This window comes from Pseudophryne corroboree, chromosome 2, assembly GCF_028390025.1.
Source record: "Pseudophryne corroboree isolate aPseCor3 chromosome 2, aPseCor3.hap2, whole genome shotgun sequence".
Classification (NCBI taxonomy): domain Eukaryota; kingdom Metazoa; phylum Chordata; class Amphibia; order Anura; family Myobatrachidae; genus Pseudophryne; species Pseudophryne corroboree.
Genome location: NC_086445.1, coordinates 122,309,456 through 122,331,465, shown reverse-complemented (window position 1 = coordinate 122,331,465; position 22,010 = coordinate 122,309,456). Strand labels below are relative to the sequence as shown.

The following is a 22,010-nucleotide window of genomic DNA, read 5'->3' as shown; positions in this document are numbered from 1 at the left end:
TGGACGAGCACTGACGACACAGAGGTAGCTACAGCCGTGGACTACCGTACTGCGTCTGCTAGTATAGAGATGATAATGATATAAAAAATATATATATATCACTACTGCAGGTATATATAATATAATGACGGACCTGCTGGACACTGTCAGCAGACTCCTAAACTACTAGTATGAAGAAGATAGAAAAAAAAAACCCACCACAGGTAGGCATACAATTATGGACGAGCACTGACGACACAGAGGTAGCTACAGCCGTGGACTACCGTACTGCGTCTGCTAGTATAGAGATGATAATGATATAAAAAATATATATATATCACTACTGCAGGTATATATAATATAATGACGGACCTGCTGGACACTGTCAGCAGACTCCTAAACTACTAGTATGAAGAAGATAGAAAAAAAAACCCCACCACAGGTAGGTATACAATTATGGACGAGCACTGACGACACAGAGGTAGCTACAGCCGTGGACTACCGTACTGCGTCTGCTAGTATAGAGATGATAATGATATAAAAAATATATATATATCACTACTGCAGGTATATATAATATAATGACGGACCTGCTGGACACTGTCAGCAGACTCCTAAACTACTAGTATGAAGAAGATAGAAAAAAAAACCCCACCACAGGTAGGTATACAATTATGGACGAGCACTGACGACACAGAGGTAGCTACAGCCGTGGACTACTGTACTGCGTCTGCTAGTATAGAGATGATAATGATATAAAAAATATATATATCACTACTGCAGGTATATATAATATAATGACGGACCTGCTGGACACTGTCAGCAGACTCCTAAACTACTAGTATGAAGAAGATAGAAAAAAAAAACCACCACAGGTAGGTATACAATTATGGACGAGCACTGACGACACAGAGGTAGCTACAGCCGTGGACTACCGTACTGCGTCTGCTAGTATAGAGATGATAATGATATAAAAAATCTATATATATCACTACTGCAGGTATATATAATATAATGACGGACCTGCTGGACACTGTCAGCAGACTCCTAAACTACTAGTATGAAGAAGATAGAAAAAAAAACCCCACCACAGGTAGGTATACAATTATGGACGAGCACTGACGACACAGAGGTAGCCACAGCCGTGGACTACCGTACTGCGTCTGCTAATATAGAGATGATAAAGATGATAGAGATGAACAAAAAAAATATAACACTACTGCAGGTAAATATTTATATAATATAATGAATGACGGACCTGCTGGACACTGTCAGCAGAATGCGTTTATAGAATTAAAAAAAAAAACACCACAGGAGTGTTTAACTTTTTCAGGCAGACAATATACTGGTGGTCACTGGTCAGTCACACTGGCAGCAAAAGTGTGCACTGTACTCCTGCTATAACTGCACCCCAGTCTCCCCCACAATTCAGCTGTGTGAGCAGTGAGCACTCAGCACAGTCAGATATACATAGATATATCATGCAGCACACTGAGGCTGAGCACAGATATGGTATGGAGCGTTTTTTTCAGGCAGAGAACGGATTAAAAAAAACTAGCAAAACTCTGCACTGACTGTACTCCTCCTAACAGCTCTCCCCAATCCTCCCCACAATAAGCTAAGCAGCAATCAGATCAACTAACTACTAACAGTAACTATAAACGGAGAGGACGCCAGCCACGTCCTCTCCCTATCAATCTCAATGCACGTGTGAAAATGGCGGCGACGCGCGGCTCCTTATATAGAATCCGAGTCTCGCGATAGAATTCGAGCCTCGCGAGAATCCGACAGCGGGATGATGACGTTCGGGCACGCTCGGGTTAGCCGAGCAAGGCGGGAAGGTTCGAACCTGCCTCGGACCCGTGTAAAAAGGCTGAAGTTCGGGGGGGTTCGGATTCCGAGGAACCGAACCCGCTCATCTCTACTTTGTAGGCCCCATAGCAAAATCTTGAAAGCCCCCCCCCCCTTCTCTTGTCACTACAATGCCACTTAGGAGAGTAAGAGAAAGGGATATGGGTCATTTGGTCAACAAGACTTAGGTCGACAGTCATTAGGTCGACCACTATTATTTTACATGCATTAGGTCGACAGGGTCACTAATTGGGGTTCCCCGTCACTTTACAAAGAAAACGACACCCAAAAAGTATAAAAATGCACGTTGACCCTTTTCCATGTCGACCTAGTACATGTCGACTGAATGATCATGTCGACCTAGTGACCATGTCGACCTAATGCATGTCGACTAATAGTGGTCGACCTAATGACTGTCCACCAAATGACCGTAAGCCAGAGAAAGAGAGTGAGGGGTCTTAGAGAGAGACATAGAGGTGTATTCAATAAGAGTCGGATTGATTTCGACATGCACTTGTCGGAATGGATCCGACAAGCCCTTTTTTTAAAGTCGGATTGAGATTATCGGAAACGGGCCCAAACCTGTTGGATTTTGCCCCGTTTCTGACAGAAGCACTCGGAACGGCAACTGTTCCGCTGATCCACGTGTTTTCCGTCAAGTCGGGAATTCCTGACTTGTCGGAAAAAAACAGCCCCTATTGAATAGGTCGGGACCCCTTCCGACCTAATTCAGTCGAAAACTGCCGTCATTCCGACAAGATGGCAGTTTCCAACTCTTATTGAATACACTTAAAAGAGGGTGTTGGGGGGAAAAAGAGATAGAGGAATGAGAGAGAGAGAGAGAGAGAGAGGGGAGGGTTTCATGGAAAAATAGGAAAGGGGAGCAAGAGAGAGAGAGAGAGAGAGAGAGAGAGAGAGAGAGAGAGAGAGAGAGTCAGGGAGGAAGAGAGGGATAGAGGGTGTCAAAGATAGAGAGAGAATGAGAGAGTGAGGTGTCAGGCAAAGAGAGAGACAGTGTCAAGGAGAGAGAGAGAGTGAGATACAGTGTCAGAGAGAGAGAGAGAGAGAGAGGGGGAGATAAAGTGTCAGGGAAAGAGAGGGAGAGAGACAGTGTCAGTGAGAGAGAGAGAGAGAGAGAGAGAGAGAGACAGACAGAGAGAAAGAGATCGATAGATTAATGGGGGTATTCAATGCATGTCGGATCCTCTCCCACAGGGAGGATTTGACAGTGCAGTATTCACTCTTTGAAGTCGGATCAGCATTGTCGAAAACTGGCCAAAATCCTGTCGGAATTGGCCACAAATTCGACAAAACCCGTGGATCCGTCAGTCGGAAAAACAGCACTTGCATTGAATAGGTTGAATGTAAATTCGACCTATTCCTGTCGAAAAGTGCCGGTATTTCCTAATTGAACAGACCCCAGTGTGTGCGAGAGAGAGAAAGTGTCAGGAGGAGAGAGAGAGAGAGAGAGAGAGAGAGGGGGAGATAAAGTGTCAGGGAAAGAGAGGGAGAGAGACAGTGTCAGCGAGAGAGAGAGAGAAAGAGATAGATAGATTAACGGGGGTATTCAATGCAGGTCGGATCCTCTCCCACAGTGAGGATTTGACAGTGCAGTATTCACTCTTTGAAGTCGGATCAGCATTGTCGAAAACTGGCCAAAATCCTGTCGGAATTGGCCACAAATTCGACAAAACCCGTGGATCCGTCAGTCGGAAAAACAGCACTTGCATTGAATAGGTTGAATGTAAATTCGACCTATTCCTGTCGAAAAGTGCCGGTATTTCCTAATTGAACAGACCCCAGTGTGTGCGAGAGAGAGAAAGTGTCAGGAGGAGAGAGAGAGAGAGAGAGAGAGAGAGGGGGAGATAAAGTGTCAGGGAAAGAGAGGGAGAGAGACAGTGTCAGCGAGAGAGAGAGAGAAAGAGATAGATAGATTAACGGGGGTATTCAATGCAGGTCGGATCCTCTCCCACAGTGAGGATTTGACAGTGCAGTATTCACTCTTTGAAGTCGGATCAGCATTGTCGAAAACTGGCCAAAATCCTGTCGGAATTGGCCACAAATTCGACAAAACCCGTGGATCCGTCAGTCGGAAAAACAGCACTTGCATTGAATAGGTTGAATGTAAATTCGACCTATTCCTGTCGAAAAGTGCCGGTATTTCCTAATTGAACAGACCCCAGTGTGTGCGAGAGAGAGAAAGTGTCAGGAGGAGAGAGAGAGAGAGAGAGAGAGAGAGAGGGAGAGACAGTGTCAGGAAGAGAAGGAGAGACAGTATCAGAGGGAGATAGAGAGGGAGACAGTGTCGGAGAGAGAGAGAGAGAGGGGGGGGGGGTAGCAAGAGCTAGAGAGAGGGAGGGAGGGGGGAGGAAGCAGGAGAGACATTACCTGATTACTGCACAGGTCTCTGATGGGGGCTGAAAATTCACGGCATTAAGCCCCGCCCCCTAAATACCCACGAATGGCAATGCACTCCCTGCTACCAGGAGCTGGCCAGGTAGGGGCAGAGTGGGCGAGACAGTCTGGGACTATGTTTGCAATAGTGTGGGCCTCCCCGCCCCATTACATTCTCCATGGCTGTTCTGTCTTGCGGCCAGGGGTGAAGAGGGAGCGGCGGGCCTCAGAGGCAACCCATGACAGTGTGCAGGGAATCCGCAGGCCCCTTGAAGCAGCCAGGACCCCATAGCAGCTGCACCCCCTGCACCCTCGGTCGTTACACCACTGTCCTTAACTATGGGGGTAATTCAGAGTTGATCGTAGATGCGCTAAATTTAGCACATCTATGATCATTTACTCTGACATGCGGGGGACACACCCAGCACGGGGGGCTAGTCCGCCCCGCATGTCAGGCCCTATCCCCCCCCCCCTGCACAAGTACGCTCTGGCAGGGAGCTACTTGTCGCATCCCGGATCGCAGCGGCTGCGTGTGATGTCACGCAGCCGCTGCAGCCTGCATCCCCCCCAACGGTCCGGATGTGCTTCCGTTGCCCGTACCGTGCCCAGCCAACGGCATTCTAATGCCGTTGGCACACCCCCTCACGTGTGCACTGTGCATATTAATTCAGACTGCGATCGCTGCCCCTGCCGCGATCCAGTCTGAATTACCCCCATGTCCATTGTGCCTCTGCAGCACGTTTCCATGCTAGAATGGGAGTGTTCCTTAATAAGAGCCTGCAAAGTATGACTACCATACTTAAAGGTGCCGTGCAGATTGTTGGATTCATAATAAATGGTGCCAAGGGGAGGGGTGGTACTAATTATCAGGGCCCAGGCCTGATGGAGAAGCGCAAGTCTTACTTACCCGGCAGCTGCTGCTCTTCTCCTCAGTCCAGCACACACTGCTGTGGCAAGGGAGGCACTCATTTTTCTGTATTTTTTTCTAAGCGTGCATGGCCACATCTCCCATGATTAGACCACGTCCCCTGAAAAGTATCTGGGCCTGGCCAGGCTCCCTAGTGCCCTGTTCATAAGATCAGTAACAGACATAGGGTTCAGAAGAGCCAGATGTATCCTGCCACACAGAAAGCATATTGCCTTTACTAGCTACTACTGACAGCCATAGAGTTCTGGGACAGTGCTGATTATTTTCCCTGCAGTAAACTTTTCTACTCTCCCGTAAAGGCCAGTAGGATCCCGAAAATTGGATGGCACTCCTGGCCGACCCAGAAAAGTGGGCGAGTCTCCCAGAGCCAGCTACTATCCGCTACCCACTTATAGAGTGAAGTACGTAGCCATACCCTCCTGCTGGTAATCTTGGCACGATGATGCGACAGCAGGCACCACACCCCCACCCTGTCTCCTATAACGTGACCCACCTATGTCCTGCCCCCTAGGACGAGACACCAACCCCCGTACTACCAAGCAATGTGCCAGCTTTCCTGCCCATCCCAAAGAGGCGAGTCAGAAAGTCAGCAACTGTATCCTGTAGTCAGGGCCATCTTAACAGCATTGTAGTCCCTGGGCAAAGCAATGCACTGGGGCCCTTACCCACTCATACACGGGAATAAATGAAAACCAAACCAAACATACATTACTCCTCCTGCACACATGTGCTGTCTCTCCACGTGATTCCATACAGTGAGTGGCTGTCAGCATTTGAGTGTTGGATAGCTCCAGCCTTCAGCCAATCACATGCAGACAGCCATTCACGGAGCCGCTGCAAGCAAGGCGGCCAGGCAGCATTCTTTACCTGTCTCCCAAACAGGGCTGGATTAAGGGCCACATGGGCCTGAAGCTGAAAATATTCAAGAGCCTATTGTGAGAAATGGGGGAGGTGTGATCAGTGCTGTGTGGGTGTGGCCAGTACCATGTGGGCGTGTACATCCCCTACACTGTCAGGTCCAATGTCTCCCTAAATACAGTATGTAAGAATATAAAAAAAATGCATAATTTTGTGAGAAAAATAGAAATGCAATCTTAATAGTTATGATTTATGGCAGACCATGTGGGCTACCCACATGGTCTGCCATAAATCATAACTATTAAGATGGTGGCTAGTGATCATCATGCTGCCATGATGATGGGCCTATTTTTATGTGGAGGCCTGGAGCAGTAGCTCCTTCTGCCCCATTGTTAATCTGGCCCTGCTCCCAAGACTCTTCAGAGGCACTAGATTCCCCCAGTCCAGTCCCCCCTGCTCGAAGGCCCCTAAATTTGTGGGTCCCTGGTCAGCTGCCTAGCGTGTCCATGAGGGAGATGACCTAAGCCTTGGAGTGTGATAAAGTTGAGAGAGATAAAGTGGCAGCTCTTAACTGCCATGTTACGGCCTGTGTTTGAATAATGACAGGAGCTGATTGTTTGGTAGTTTATCTCTCTCCACTGTATCACCAGGGCCGAAACTAGGATTTTCGTCACCCGGGGCAAATCGGTAATTTGCTGACCCCCCCAAAACAAACAAACAAACAAACAAACAAACAAACAAACAAACAAACAAACCCTGTCAGACTAAAATAATAACATTATCAAAAATTTCAAAAATAAAGGGGATACTATCGGACAATGGCTCTCATTCCGAGTTGTTCGCTCGTTAGCTGCTTTTAGCAGCATTGCACACGCTAAGCCGCCGCCCTCTGGGAGTGTATATAAGCTTAGCAAAAGTGCGAACGAAAGGTTAGCAGAATTGCGAATAGAAAATTCTTAGCAGTTTCTGAGTAGCTCGAGACTTACTCCTACACTGCGATCAGTTCAGTCCTTTTCGTTCCTGGTTTGACGTCACAAACACACCCAGCGTTCACCCAGCCACTCCCCCGTTTCTCCAGACACTCCCGTGGTTTTCCCTGAAACGCCTGCGTTTTTCCGCACACTCCCAGAAAACGGCCAGTTTCCGCCCAGAAACACCCACTTCCTGTCAATCACACTACGATCAGCAGAACGATGAAAAAACCTTGTTACGCCATGAGTAAAATACCAAACTTTTGAGCAAATTTACTTGGCGCAGGCGCACTGCGAACATTGCGCATGCGCAGTTTGCGACTAATCGCTCCGTAGCGAAAAAAAATAACGAGCGAACAACTCGGAATGACCCCCAATATTCTCCTATGTGTCCCAAATGCCCTAAGCGTCACATGCCCCCCCAGCAGCGTGTTTCACTACATGCCCCCCTGTGTGTCCCCATACATTGCACTATATCACTGCACTACATTCCCATATCCACTGCACTACGTCACTATACTACAGCGTGTCCTCTCAATGGTGTGTAGGCGGCAGCTTGTTATCGGTTGGTGCTGGGCAGGCAGCCGGAATCATAGCCTGCTTAAAAACACAGCACCAACAGCTCGCTTCTATCGCTTGCACGGTGCACCTCACGCTAGTCGCAGCACTGCATGGCAAAGAAGAGAGTTTAAGACAGTAACCGGCATAGGAGAGATCCCAGGTACTGGAGCCCACCCGCACAGCGTCAGAGCCAGCTGTGGACAGACAGGTGGGTCAGAGGCACTGCCCCGGGAGCCGTCTGCTGTCTCACTGGAGCAGCACAGCACTGCTGGTAAAAAATAAAAAAACACACCAAAAAACCCTGTTCCTTTGTAACTCCTCGGCGCCCCCTCATATCCTGCACCCGGGGCGCATGCCTCCTTAGGGCCCCCCCTAGTTGCGGCCCTGGTATCACTCTCCAATACTTTGTACTGTACATCTCTCCCCATATGTTATGGTTTCCCTGTCCGCAGGTACATATTCATGGCACAATGCAAAGGACACAAGACTTCCACACATACTGTACAATACCAGTGCTACAATAGTTTTGAAGGTAAGCTTGATGGCGAATACGTGCAGGCTTGTAAAATGCATAAAACAGGGATTGGGGTGGAGATATTCTGCTTGCACATTGAGAACTATGGACCTATTGATACATTCCTGAACAGAGAAATGGACAGTGTTGTCACAGCAGATAACCTGATCTAAAGCATTTCAGCTTTTTGTTCTGTATCAGCTTTCTTCTACATGGAGTGTGGAAAGTCAGGGTAACAAAAACTATTTTACTTTATGTTGTATATATGCAAAGTTTGAGATTTAGTCATATATTAACTTATTAATAACCTATGTTAAACATGCCCAGTTTTAATTTCCAGAAACTATTTTGGTAATTTGCAATACTGAGTTTAATAATTTGATTTAATTATTATAATGACTGAAATTGCTCTATAAAGGGCCATTAGACCAAAAATGAAACATAATATTACAGTCAGATAGATGACGTGAATTGTATTAATATATTGGTCCAATTACGGTCATAGAGTTAGGGGCAGGCTTGGACGGGGGGCCCACCTCCTGCTCTAAGGATCAGGTTCCAGACTGTGCACTTGACTTCTACATTAGACTTATGTTACCTGATACTGGAATATGGTGTATTTTCTACAGTGCATTGCTGTTATTAATCTGTTATTAATCTGGTGCATTTTCATGCATGCAGCAGCTGAATTTACTGTATATATTTCTGAAGGGGCCCAGACGTTGCACTCTCTAATGGTTAGTCAAACCAATGAGGTGGCAGGCCACACCCCCTCTGCAGACTGGCTACACCCCTAATACAGGCCTCTACCACTGCATTCCCCCAGTGGGCCCTACATGCAGATGCGTAACTAGGGTAGGGCGAGTGGGGCACATGCCCTGGGCGCCTTGGCAGGCCCAGGAGAGGGGGGAGCCGCCGGCGGACAGGGCATCATGCCCCACTCGCCCCCGTCACGCTGAAATGTGAGGGGAGGAGAGCGCAGCGTCTCTCCCTCCCCTCACTGCCGCTGCCAGCAGCGCTGCGTGTGTCCGGTCTCCAGTGTTAGCCAATCAGAGCTTGCGGACCGGCTCCTGATTGGCTAGCGAACCGGCGCCACACAGCCGCCGGAGACCTGGAGCGGTGAGGGGAAGGAGAGGCGCTGCGCTCTAATCCCCTCACATAGCAACACAAGCGGTGAGTGACCGGGGGGGGGGACTCGGGGGAGCACAGTGGGGCATGTATCTGGCACAGATGGCCATGTATCTGGCACAGTGGGGCATGTAACTGGCACAGTGGGGCATGTAACTGGCACAGTGGGGCATGTATCTGGCACTGTGTGGCAATGTATCTGGCACTGTGGGGCAATGTATCTGGCACTGTGGGGCAATGTATCTGGCACTGTGGGGCATGTAACTGGCACTGTGGGGCATGTAACTGGCACTGTGGGGCAATGTAACTGGCACCGTGGGGCAATGTATCTGGCACTGTGGGGCAATGTAACTGGCACGGTGGGGCATGTAACTGGCACTGTGGGGCAATGTATCTGGCACTGTGGGGCATGTATCTGGCACTGTGGGGCATGTATCTGGCACAGTGGGGCAATGTAACTGGCACTGTGGGGTTATGTATCTGGCACTGTGGGGAATTGTAACTGGCACTGTGGGGCAATGTAACTGGCACTGTGGGGCAATGTATCTAGCACTGTGGGGCATGTATCTGGCACTGTGGGGCATGTATCCGGCACTGTGGGGCATGTATCCGGCACTGTGGGGCATTGTATCTGACACTGTGGGGCAATGTAACTGGCACTGTGGGGCAATGTATCTGGCACTGTGGGGCAATGTAACTGGCACTGTGGGGCAATGTATCTGGCACTGTGGGGCATGTATCTGGCACTGTGGGGCATGTATCTGGCACTGCGGGGCATGTATCCGGCACTGTGGGGCATTGTATCTGGCACTGTGGGGCAATGTAACTGGCACTGTGGGCCATTTTCAGTGGCCATACCCCTTCTGGAGTGTGGCCACACCCCTTCTGCTGTGTGACCACGCCCATTTTTTTTTGGGGGGGCGCCATTTTCCATCTTGCCCTGGCCTCCGAAAACCCTAGCTACTCCTCTGCCTACATGCCCCAGTCCGACACTGGTTAGGGGTGCTTCAAGGATGATAAGAGAAGTCATGTGATCATTCCTTACATAGAAACAGAATTTGACGGCAGATAAGAACCACTTGGCCCATCTAGTCTGCCCATTTTTTTTATCCTTTAGGTAATCGCAACCCTCTTTGAACCTTAATTCCTTGTAAGGATATTCACATGCCTATCCCAAGCATGTTTAAACTGCTCCACAGTCTTAGCCTCTACCACCTCTGATGGGAGGCTATTCCACTTATCCACTACCCTTTCTGTGAAATAATTTTTCCTTAAATCTCCCCTGAACCTGCCTCCCTCCAGTTTCAGTGTATGTCCTCGAGTTCTAATACTTCTCTTCCTTTGAAAAATGTTTCCCTCCTGAACTTTGTTAAAACCTTTGGTATATTTGAAAGTTTCTATCATGTCTCCCCTTTCCCTTCTCTCCTCCATACTATACATGTTAAGATCTTTTAGCCTTTCCGGGTAAGTTTTGTGATGTAGGCCATGCACCATTTTAGTTGCCCTTCTTTGTACACTCTCTAATGTATTTATATCCTTCTGGAGATATGGTCTCCAGAACTGGACACAGTATTCCAGATGAGGCCGCACCAATGACCTATACAGTGGCATTATTACTTCTCTTTTCCTGCTACTGATTCCTCTCCCTATGCAACCAAGCATCTGACTTGCCTTTCTCATTGCTTTGTTGCATTGCTTTCCTGCCTTTAAGTCACTTGAAATAGTGACTCCTAAATCCCTTTCCTCCTCAGTAGTTTCCATTATAGTACCCTTGATACTATATTTAGCCTTTGGGCTTTTGAGACCCAAGTGCATGATTTTGCATTTTTTAGCATTAAAATGTAGTTGCCATGTTCTTGACCATTTTTCAAGCCTAGCTAGGTCATCAATCATTTGTTTTACCCCTCCTGGTGTGTCTACCCTGTTGCATATCTTTGTATCATCTGCAAAAAGGCATACTTTCCCTTCAATACCATTTGCAATGTCACCAACAAAGATATTAAAGAGAACTGGTCCGAGTACAGATCCCTGGGGTACTCCACTGGTAACATTTCCCTCCATAGATTGCACTCCATTTACTACAACTGTCTGTTTCCTATCCTGCAACCAGGTTCTTATCCATTTAACTATTCTATAATCCACCCCCACACTTTCAAATTTATTTAGCAGTCTGTGATGTGGGACAGTGTCAAATGCCTTACTAAAGTCTAGATATGCTACATCTACAGCTCCCCCTTGATCTATTATTTTCATCACAGAGTCAAAAAAGTCAATAACATTTGTTTGGCATGATCTCCCACCAGTAAATCCATGCTGTTTTGGATCCTATAAGTTGTTTGATTTAAGATATTCCACAACTCTTTCTTTTAGTAGTTTTTCCATTACTTTCCCTACTACTGATGTAAGGCTTACTGGTCTGTAGTTACTTGCTTCTTCCTTGCTTCCACTTTTGCTAGGTTATCACTGTTCTGAGTATTCTCATAGTGAGCAATAAATACTATTTACATTGTGGAATATGGGGCTAATTCAGTAAGTAGTTTAAAAAGTACAAATTAGCAAAAATTGCAACCAATCGCAAAATTGCGAAAGCACGCCCCAAATGGAAAATCTGCAACACTAATTTAATGTTACAAAAAAAGGTGGACTTGTCAAATTAGCAAATTTTGCGATGAGATTTAAAATTCCGCATTTTTGGCGAAAAACTTACACTTAGTCACATTTTTTGCGTAAAGGTTTCTGATTTTACAATTTAACATCAGTCACACATAACACTGAGCCAACCATGCCTACTGACATGATGCGTCGAACAACAAGACGAGCTACTTCTGCTGGTGAATCCACAAACGCAGGCGGAAAAAGGAAAATAAAATAAACAAATTTACGTTGAAAGTTTTCATATACAGTATGACATATTAATGTTTCTTTGTTATTATTAACATTCCTTATGTTATTGTTTAATGTGAAAATATACAAAAAAAAAGTAGTGCATAATTAAAATATCCACAAAATCACAATTATTGTGGTGATGTTACTGAACATATTTTTCTTTGTCAAGGGTAAAAAAAAAAAAAACCTTACACATGTATGTGGGTATGATTTTTGAAGATAATAATTGTTTGTTGTTTTAGATCAGAAAAAAACTCAGCTTTTAAACAAAAAGCCATAAACCAAACAAAAAAACAACAACTTGCTTGTAAATGTTATTGTACATGTTTGTAGGAAGACAAGTGTGTTCTTGACAAACCTGCATTGTTATTAACTTAAAGAACTATTAGGTATTAGGTACTATTAACATAATATATATATAGTAAATAATAATAATAATAATAATAATAATAATAATAATAATAATAATAATATTATATATATATATATATATATATATATAAAAATAATAATAATAATAATAATAATAATAATATATATATATATATATATATATATAATAAAATAATATAATATTTTAGAGTTAAATAGTTTAATGAAACTACATGTTGTTAACTTTCAATGCAGCTGAATAAACTGAATTGTGGTCAGCAGTGTGAGGTGTATCAGTTGGGTGTAATGAAGCAATGATTGCAGTATACATCGAACATTCTACAACTGAGGTCAGCTTGTGCAGATTTTAAGGTAGACCTGTAGTCACTCAGAAACTGCACACCATAAATGTGCGTTCAGTTGCAAAAAATGCGTATGCCCCGCCTATCTAAAATCTGCATACGCCCACAACTAGCCCCTGCTCGTAGTTTTTGCGAGTCCAGCCCTTTAGTACACCCCCTACACGCCTACTTTTCGGAGTGCATACGCAGTTTTTGCTATGTCTCAGAAGTTGTATTTTTTGTCTCAGATTTTGTATTTTTTGTCTCAGATTTTACGTATTTTCACAATTTTTGCGATTTTTGCAGTTTTGCGTTCCTTGTTGAATTAGCCCCTATATGTGGACGTTTCTATACATACAGCACTGGATAGATGTTGAAGACTTACCACCCTCGAACAGATTTCTTTGGCATACAATGGATACAGGAACTCGGATTCACCTTCAAGACGAAGGCCTTCACTTGTAACACGCAAGTGCCCCATTCCAGTCTGCAAAAAGCAGGAAAGTGACGTAAAAATTTAATTAAGTCACACCATAAACATTTTCTAAAGCATGATAAACTCATTATTCTTATACAGAAAGGTCTGACTGTTTATTTTCCAGTAAGCATGATACAATCATGCAAATATAACAAGAAGAACTGACATTCAAAAGGCATCAGAATTGTTGGACCACCTCTACATAGTATGACCTATTTTGGGAAATAGCTACTGTAATTGCCTACATTTTATTCAATGGGCGGGATTCAATTCTTTTCACCCCTTTCTACACCCGTTCTGTTTCTGCTCTCAGAGGCGTGGTATAATTATTTCAGCTTGTTACCCCCGGAGTAGGGAGGCAACCAACCCTTTACACAGCTAAACCTGATCACTATGGCAATATGCACAATAACGGAGATCATTTTAGAAAGAAAATTGGGCGTGATATATAATTTGAATCCCACCCAATGTATTGTTTTATCAATAGGCACAATATGCAGATGCCTTTCTAATAATTAATAAGTTATTCTGGTTTATTGTACCAACTGCATGTTTACATAAATGTCTCTTTAACTTTACAATATGGGCTGGAAGACCACTGTGTGAAACAGCTGATCATGTGGTCAGCCAGGAAACAATAAATCAGTGGGGTTTTCTGGCCAAAAGGGCACCATACACTTATGCGACATGTTTGTCTGACATGTCACAGGCGATCACACCAGCAGCCTGCCGGGGGAGGGGGCAGGATCGCCCAGGACACATCGTTTGCGGTCCTTTTGCATACAAGGTATCTTGGGCGATCCCAGACATGCCGGCAGGGTCGGACATGACAATGTGCAGCACATTCAAACTGGAGGATCCGATGCTCATGGGAACGCGCATCAGATCGGATCAGATAACCCTTCAAAATGCCGATTTCATCTGATATATCGGGCCGAATACCCGAAATTGGATGAAACCGGGCATTATCGTCCTAGTGTATGGTGCCCTAAAGAGTTTGGCACATGATTGGGTATAAATACGTCTTTAGCTCATGATCAAATCGTCTGAGACTCCTTTGGCCACGATTACTGGCAGATAGAATTACCGTATATACTACTTGAGTATAAGCCGAGTTTTTCAGCACATTTTTTGTGCTGAGAAAGCCCCCCCCTCGGCTTATACTCGAGTGATGCAAAGTACCTGCTTGATGATGATGAGTGGAGGAGGGTCTCCGCCGGCGGGGGCGAGGGGGAGGAGGGCAGTGGCGGGGACGCGCCCCAGCAGCAGCACAGTGTGTATGAGTAGTATATACTACGGGAAAGAAGTGCATGCGGTACGCACGGTCCTCGGTCTCCCAGCCAGCTCCCTGTGTATGTGGTATTACCGAGACTGATCGCGTCCTCTCCTCTCTCATCCTCAGTATCTGCTTCTGATGCGGTTGGGAGCGGGAGGGGGGTGCCTGCGCGGTCTTAGAACCCTGCAGCTGCATGCTAACACTGACTGTGTGTGACTCCTCCAGACAGTGTCATGGTGCCAGCCCGTCATTGCACGCAGAGATGGCACATACATGTACATTCCTGTGGCTTTTCTCAGGCATTCTACACTATTCCCCAGAATACGTTTCCTTTATATCTCCCCAGTTCTATGTTCTGTTCTCATCCCACAGTAGGACACCCTGTCCTCACCCCACAGCAGAAGACCCTGTAATTGTATTGGTATCTATTTTTATTTTTGAAATTTACCAGTAGCTGCTGCATTTCCCACCCTAGGCTTATACTCGAATCAATAAGTTTTCCCAGTTTTTTGTGGTAAAATTAGGTGCCTCGGCTTATATTCGGGTCAACTTATACTCTAGTATATACGGTAATAGAGGAAGTCCAATGATGAAGGTAGCCCAATTCTGTGCATACACTCACCACTCCTGTGACAACAGTATATTCAGGAACACTGATGCACTGGCGTTTCTATAATGGGTGCAATGTGTGTGGTGCAAAGTGCCCCTGGGTCCAGGGAGACTCACACCACACACATTGCACATGTTTTCATTACTTACAGGGGCATAGCCAGATCTCTGTGGGCCCCATAGCAACATTTTGAAGGGGCCCCCGTCCCAATGCTTCTAGAGAGACACTTCTCTGCAGCAGTTGTTAATGTTATGCCCTATAATAGTGCCCTAGTTCATTTTCTGAACCACAGTAGAGCCTTATTTAATGTTATGCCCCATAGTAGTGCCCTAGTTTCTTTTATGAATCGCAGTAGTGCTTAAGTTCACCCTATGTCACATTTCAGAGCTGCCAGTACACATTATGCCGCACAGTACCCCCAATTCACATTATGATATATAGTGCTCCCCGTTCATATTGTGCCTCATTACAGTGCCCCGGTTCATATTATATAACATTATATAAACAGTTCATTTAATACCACACTACAATGAGCAGGTCCAGGGGCATACCTAGATATATTGCAGGCCCCAAGGAAAAAGTTTGAAAAGACCCCTACGTACCACCCAAAGGCGAAAAATTAATATAACACATGTAACTTTGACAGGGAAGGTGGCCCCTCTCAGCTCTGGACCCCATAGCAGCTGCACTGCCTGCACCTATGGTAGCTACGCCCTTGATTACTTACCTTTCCAGAGTTCCGCACCGGAGCTGCAGCAGCATTGTAAACATTGCCTCCAAAATGGCAGCCGCGCATGTGCAGTAGAGATTTAGACTCCGAAACATTGCAGTCCCCATGTTCTGGAGAACACCCCCACTCTTCATGACTAATTAGGCACTTAAAAGTTTTTCACTGTTTTTAATTGGCCAATAATGACATTTCATTTTTGGAGTAAAAAATGCAAAATGATGGAAATTTTGGTACAAGGTTTAGGACAGGTATATTGGGGTGCTTTATGAGTGGGACAAGTGTTTTTAGGCTTGCAGGCAGGGGCGTTTTAAGAGAGGTGGAGGCCCGTGTTCAGCCTCCTCCGTCAGGCCCCCTCCTCTCTGCCCGGAGTGCTGTAGAGTCTGAGCACTAGAGGGCTCAGACTTTACTGCGCATGCGCAGATCTCCGGGAAAATGGTGTGGTGGCCATTTTCCCTGAGATTTCTTTACTGCGCATGCGCAGAACTCCATGAAAATGGCCGCTGGGCCATTTTCACTGTGTTCTAGCTGCACTGAGGATGCCAGCGCTGGACTTCGAAGGGGTGAGTATTTTACAAATGGGTGTAGTGTGTGCAGTGGGGGCCCTCTCTGGGCTCAGGGGCCCGTGTGCACCGCACACACTGCACCCATTATAGAAACGCCAGTGCTTGCAGGTGGTCACTGTAATGACCCAATGTTACACTTATACCCATTTTTATGTACCCCAAATTTAATGAGAGCACTTATTTTGCAGAAAATATTGCTTTCTATCATTTTTCAGCATTTAAAAAAAAATGCATGCAATGTAATTGCGGACGCATCGGGAGACGGCCCGTCTCACATGCTGAGTGGCCTTGCCCATGGCGGGCAGCCCCCAGCATGTGAGGAGATGGACACAGATCTGGTGACATATGCAGCGATCTGCGTCCATCTCTGAATAAGGTCCTTTATGTTTGGGTTCTGCAAAACTACAAGGAGTGCAGCAGAACCCTGAGGTACAGTAAGTGGGGCTCCAGCAGGGCTGCATTACCCCAACCTCCAACTCCACATGTTTTGAAGAGCCCTGCATTGCTCTTTTATAGGAGGCTAGAGCGGAATGGCTAAGATTCAACCCACATCTGGCTATGGGTCTTGTCTATACCACTGTTTGGTCATGTATGGACCTTTTCCTTGTACTTTAGATGATACAATAGTAGTTTGTGATCAACTGTAATTTATGCTTCACTCCCTTTGCAGAAGATGTAAATCAACAGACAGGATATATTATTATGCTCGCCCTCAGTGCCTCCATAGAATGTACTAAGCAGGGATAGGAACTAGAGATGAGCGGGTTCGGTTTCTCTGAATCCGAACCCGCACGAACTTCATGTTTTTTTTCACGGGTCCGAGCGACTCGGATCTTCCCGCCTTGCTCGGTTAACCCGAGCGCGCCCGAACGTCATCATGACGCTGTCGGATTCTCGCGAGACTCGGATTCTATATAAGGAGCCGCGCGTCGCCGCCATTTTCACACGTGCATTGAGATTGATAGGGAGAGGACGTGGCTGGCGTCCTCTCCGTTATAGTAGAAAATAAGAATTTACTTACCGATAATTCTATTTCTCGGAGTCCGTAGTGGATGCTGGGGTTCCTGAAAGGACCATGGGGAATAGCGGCTCCGCAGGAGACAGGGCACAAAAAGTAAAGCTTTTACAGGTCAGGTGGTGTGCACTGGCTCCTCCCCCTATGACCCTCCTCCAGACTCCAGTTAGGTACTGTGCCCGGACGAGCGTACACAATAAGGGAGGATTTTGAATCCCGGGTAAGACTCATACCAGCCACACCAATCACACCGTACAACTTGTGATCTAAACCCAGTTAACAGTATGATAACAGAGGAGCCTCTGAAAGATGGCTCCCTAAACAAAATAACCCGAAATAGTTAACAATAACTATGTACAAGTCTTGCAGATAATCCGCACTTGGGATGGGCGCCCAGCATCCACTACGGACTCCGAGAAATAGAATTATCGGTAAGTAAATTCTTATTTTCTCTATCGTCCTAAGTGGATGCTGGGGTTCCTGAAAGGACCATGGGGATTATACCAAAGCTCCCAAACGGGCGGGAGAGTGCGGATGACTCTGCAGCACCGAATGAGAGAACTCCAGGTCCTCTTTTGCCAGGGTATCAAATTTGTAAAATTTTACAAACGTGTTCTCCCCTGACCACGTAGCTGCTCGGCAGAGTTGTAATGCCGAGACCCCTCGGGCAGCCGCCCAGGATGAGCCCACCTTCCTTGTGGAATGGGCCTTAACAGAATTAGGCTGTGGCAGGCCTGCCACAGAATGTGCAAGTTGAATCGTGTTACAAATCCAACGAGCAATCGACTGCTTAGAAGCAGGTGCACCCAACTTGTTGGGTGCATACAGTATAAACAGCGAGTCAGATTTTCTGACTCCAGCCGTCCTTGAAATGTATATCTTTAAAGCTCTGACAACGTCCAACAACTTGGAGTCTTCCAAGTCGTTTGTAGCCGCAGGCACTACAATAGGCTGGTTCAGGTGAAACGCTGACACCACCTTCGGGAGAAAATGCGGACGCGTCCGCAGCTCTGCCCTATCTAAATGGAAAATTAAATAAGTACTTTTATAAGATAAAGCCGCCAGTTCTGATACTCTCCTGGCCGAAGCCAGGGCCAGTAACATAGTCACTTTCCATGTGAGATATTTCAAATCCACCTTCTTAAGTGGTTCAAACCAATGGGATTTGAGGAAATCTAAAACTACATTTAGATCCCACGGTGCCACCGGAGGCACCACAGGAGGCTGTATATGCAGTACTCCTTTGACAAAAGTCTGGACCTCAGGAACTGAGGCCAATTCTTTTTGGAAGAATATAGACAGGGCCGAAATTTGAACCTTAATAGATCCCAATTTGAGACCCATAGACAATCCTGATTGCAGGAAATGTAGGAAACGACCCAGTTGAAATTCCTCCGTCGGAGCATTCCGACCCTCGCACCATGCCACATATTTCCGCCAAATGCGGTGATAATGCTTTGCGGTGACTTCTTTCCTTGCCTTAATCAAGGTAGGAATGACTTCTTCAGGAATGCCTTTTTCTTTTAGAATCTGGCGTTCAACCGCCATGCCGTCAAACGCAGCCGCGGTAAGTCTTGAAAAAGACAAGGACCCTGCAGAGGCAGGTCCCTTCTCAGAGGTAGAGGCCACGGATCGTCCGTGACCATCTCTTGAAGTTCCGGGTACCAAGTCCTTCTTGGCCAATCCGGAGCCACTAGTATCGTTCTTACTCCTCTTTGCCGTATAATCCTCAATACCTTTGGTATGAGAGGCAGAGGAGGAAACACATATACCGACTGGTACACCCAAGGTGTTACCAGCGCATCCACAGCTATTGCCTGCGGATCTCTTGACCTGGCGCAATACCTGTCCAGTTTTTTGTTGAGGCGAGACGCCATCATGTCCACCATTGGTCTTTCCCAACGGGTTACCAGCATGTGGAAAACTTCTGGATGAAGTCCCCACTCTCCCGGGTGAAGATCGTGTCTGCTGAGGAAGTCTGCTTCCCAGTTGTCCACGCCCGGGATGAATACTGCTGACAATGCTATCACGTGATTCTCCGCCCAGCGAAGGATCCTGGCAGCTTCTGCCATTGCACTCCTGCTTCTTGTGCCGCCCTGTCTGTTTACATGGGCGACTGCCGTGACGTTGTCCGACTGGATCAACACCGGTCTTCCTTGAAGCAGAGGTTCCGCCTGGTTTAGAGCATTGTAGATTGCTCTTAGTTCCAGAATGTTTATGTGAAGAGACTTTTCCAGGCTCGTCCACACTCCCTGGAAGTTTCTTCCCTGTGTGACTGCTCCCCAGCCTCTCAGGCTGGCGTCCATGGTCACCAGGATCCAATCCTGTATGCCGAATCTGCGGCCCTCCAGTAGATGAGCCTCCTGCAACCACCACAGAAGAGATACCCTTGTCCTTGGAGACAGGGCTATCCGCTGATGCATCTGAAGATGCGATCCGGACCATTCGTCCAGCAAATCTCCCTGAAAATGTTTTGCGTGAGATCTGCCGAATGGAATCGCTTCGTAAGAAGCCACCATTTTTCCCAGGCCTCCTGTGCATTAATGCACTGATACTTGGCCTGGTTTTAGGAGGTTTCTGACTAGGTCGGATAACTCCCTGGCTTTCCCCTCCAGGAGAAATACCTTTTTCTGGACTATGCCCAGAATCATTCCTGGGAACAGCAGACGTATCATCGGAAAAACAGCTGCGATTTTTGGAATATTTAGAATCCACTCGTGCTATCGTAGAACTACTTTAGATAGTTCTTTTCCGACCTCCAACTGTTCTCTGGAACTTGCCCCTTTCAGGATATCGTCCAAGTAAGGGATAATTAAGATGCCCTTTTCTTTGAAGAGAGTCATCTTTTCGGCCATTACCTTGGTAAAGGCCCGGGGTGCCGTGGATAATTCAACGGCAACTTTTTAAAACTGATATTGACAGTTCTGTATCACGAACCCGATGTACCCTTGTTGAGAAGGGCAAATTTGGACATGGAGGTAATCCTTGATGTCCCGGGACACCATATAGTCCCCTTCTTTCCGGTTCGCTATCACTGCTCTGAGTGACTCCATCTTGATTTGAACCTTTATGTAAGTGTTCAAAGATTTCAGATTTAGACTATGTCTCACCAAGCCGTCTGGCTTCAGTACCACCATATAGTGTGGAAGACTAATACCCTTTTCCTTGTTGTAGGAGGGGTACTTTGATTATCACCTGCTGGAAATACAGCTTGTGAATTTTTCCCAATACTGCCTCCCTGTTGGAGGGAGCCGTTGGTAACGCAGACTTCAGGAACCTGCGAGGAAAAGATGTCTCGACTCTCCAATCTGTACCCCTGGGATAATACTAGTACGATCCAGGGGTCAACTTGCGAGTGATCCCACTGCGCGTTGAGACTCTTGAGACTACACCCCCACCTAACCTGAGTCCGCTTACACGGCCCCAGCGTCATGCTGGGGACTTGGCAGACGCGGTGGAAGGCTTCCTTTCCTGGGAAGGAGCTGTCTGCTGCAGTCTACTTCCCTTTCCTCTATGTCTGGGCAGATATGACTGGCCTTTTGCCCGCTTGCCCTCATGGTAACGGAAGGATTGAGGCTGAAAAGACGGTGTCTGTTTCTGCTGAGATGTAACTTGGGGTAAAAAGGTTGGATTTCCAGCTGTTGCCGAGACCCCCAGGTCCGTTGGACCGACCCCAAATAACTCTTTCCCTTTATACGGCCATACTTCCATGTGTCGTATGGGATATGTATCACCTGACCACTGTCGTGTCCATGACATCTTCTGGGAGATATGGATCACGCACTTATTTTGATGCCAGAGTGCACATATCCCTCTGTGCATCTCGCATACATAAATATATAATGCATCCTATTAAATGCTCTATATCAATCAAATATTTTCAGTCAGGGAAACCGACCAAGCCAACCCAGCACTGCATCTCCAGGCTGATGGCGATCGCTGGTCGCAGTATAACCACCTTATGTGTGTATATACTTTTTAGGATATTTTTCCAGCTGCCTATCAGCTGGCTCCTTGAGGGCGGCCGTATCTGGAGACGGTAACGCCACTTGATAAGCGTGTGAGCGCCTTATTCATTTCCAACGCGCCCTAACTTCTGGCGGGAAAGGGTATAACGCCAATATTTGCTATCGGGGTAAACCCACGCATCATCACACACTTTATTTTATTTTATCTGATTCAGGAAAAACTACAGGTAGTTTTTTCACTCCCACATAATACCCTTTTTTGTGGTACTTGTAGTATCAGAAATATGTAACACCTCCTTCATTGCCCTTAACGTGTGGCCCTAATAAGGAATACGTTTGTTTATTCACCGTCGACACTGGATTCAGTGTCGGTGTCTGTGTCTGTGTCGACCGACTGAGGTAAATGGGCGTTATTAAAAACCCCTGACGGTGTTTCTGAGACGCCTGGACCGGTACTGATTGTTTGTCGGCCGTCTCATGTCGTCAACCGACCTTGCAGCGTGTTGACATTCTCACGTAATTCCCTAAATAAGCCATCCATACCGGTGTCGACTCCCTAGAGAGTGACATCACCATCATAGGCAATT

At 46.5% G+C, this 22,010-nt stretch overlaps 1 protein-coding gene across 1 annotated transcript in view; it reads right to left on the bottom strand.

Annotated features, from left to right (window-relative positions):
* SGCG (sarcoglycan gamma) overlaps positions 1 to 22,010 on the bottom strand; it is a 356,819-nt gene that overhangs the window by 133,814 nt on the left and 200,995 nt on the right. The window contains exon 3 of the mRNA XM_063951669.1: positions 13,169 to 13,270. Coding sequence (XP_063807739.1) covers positions 13,169 to 13,270 — 102 coding nt within the window. The remainder of the gene's footprint in view (positions 1 to 13,168; positions 13,271 to 22,010) is intronic.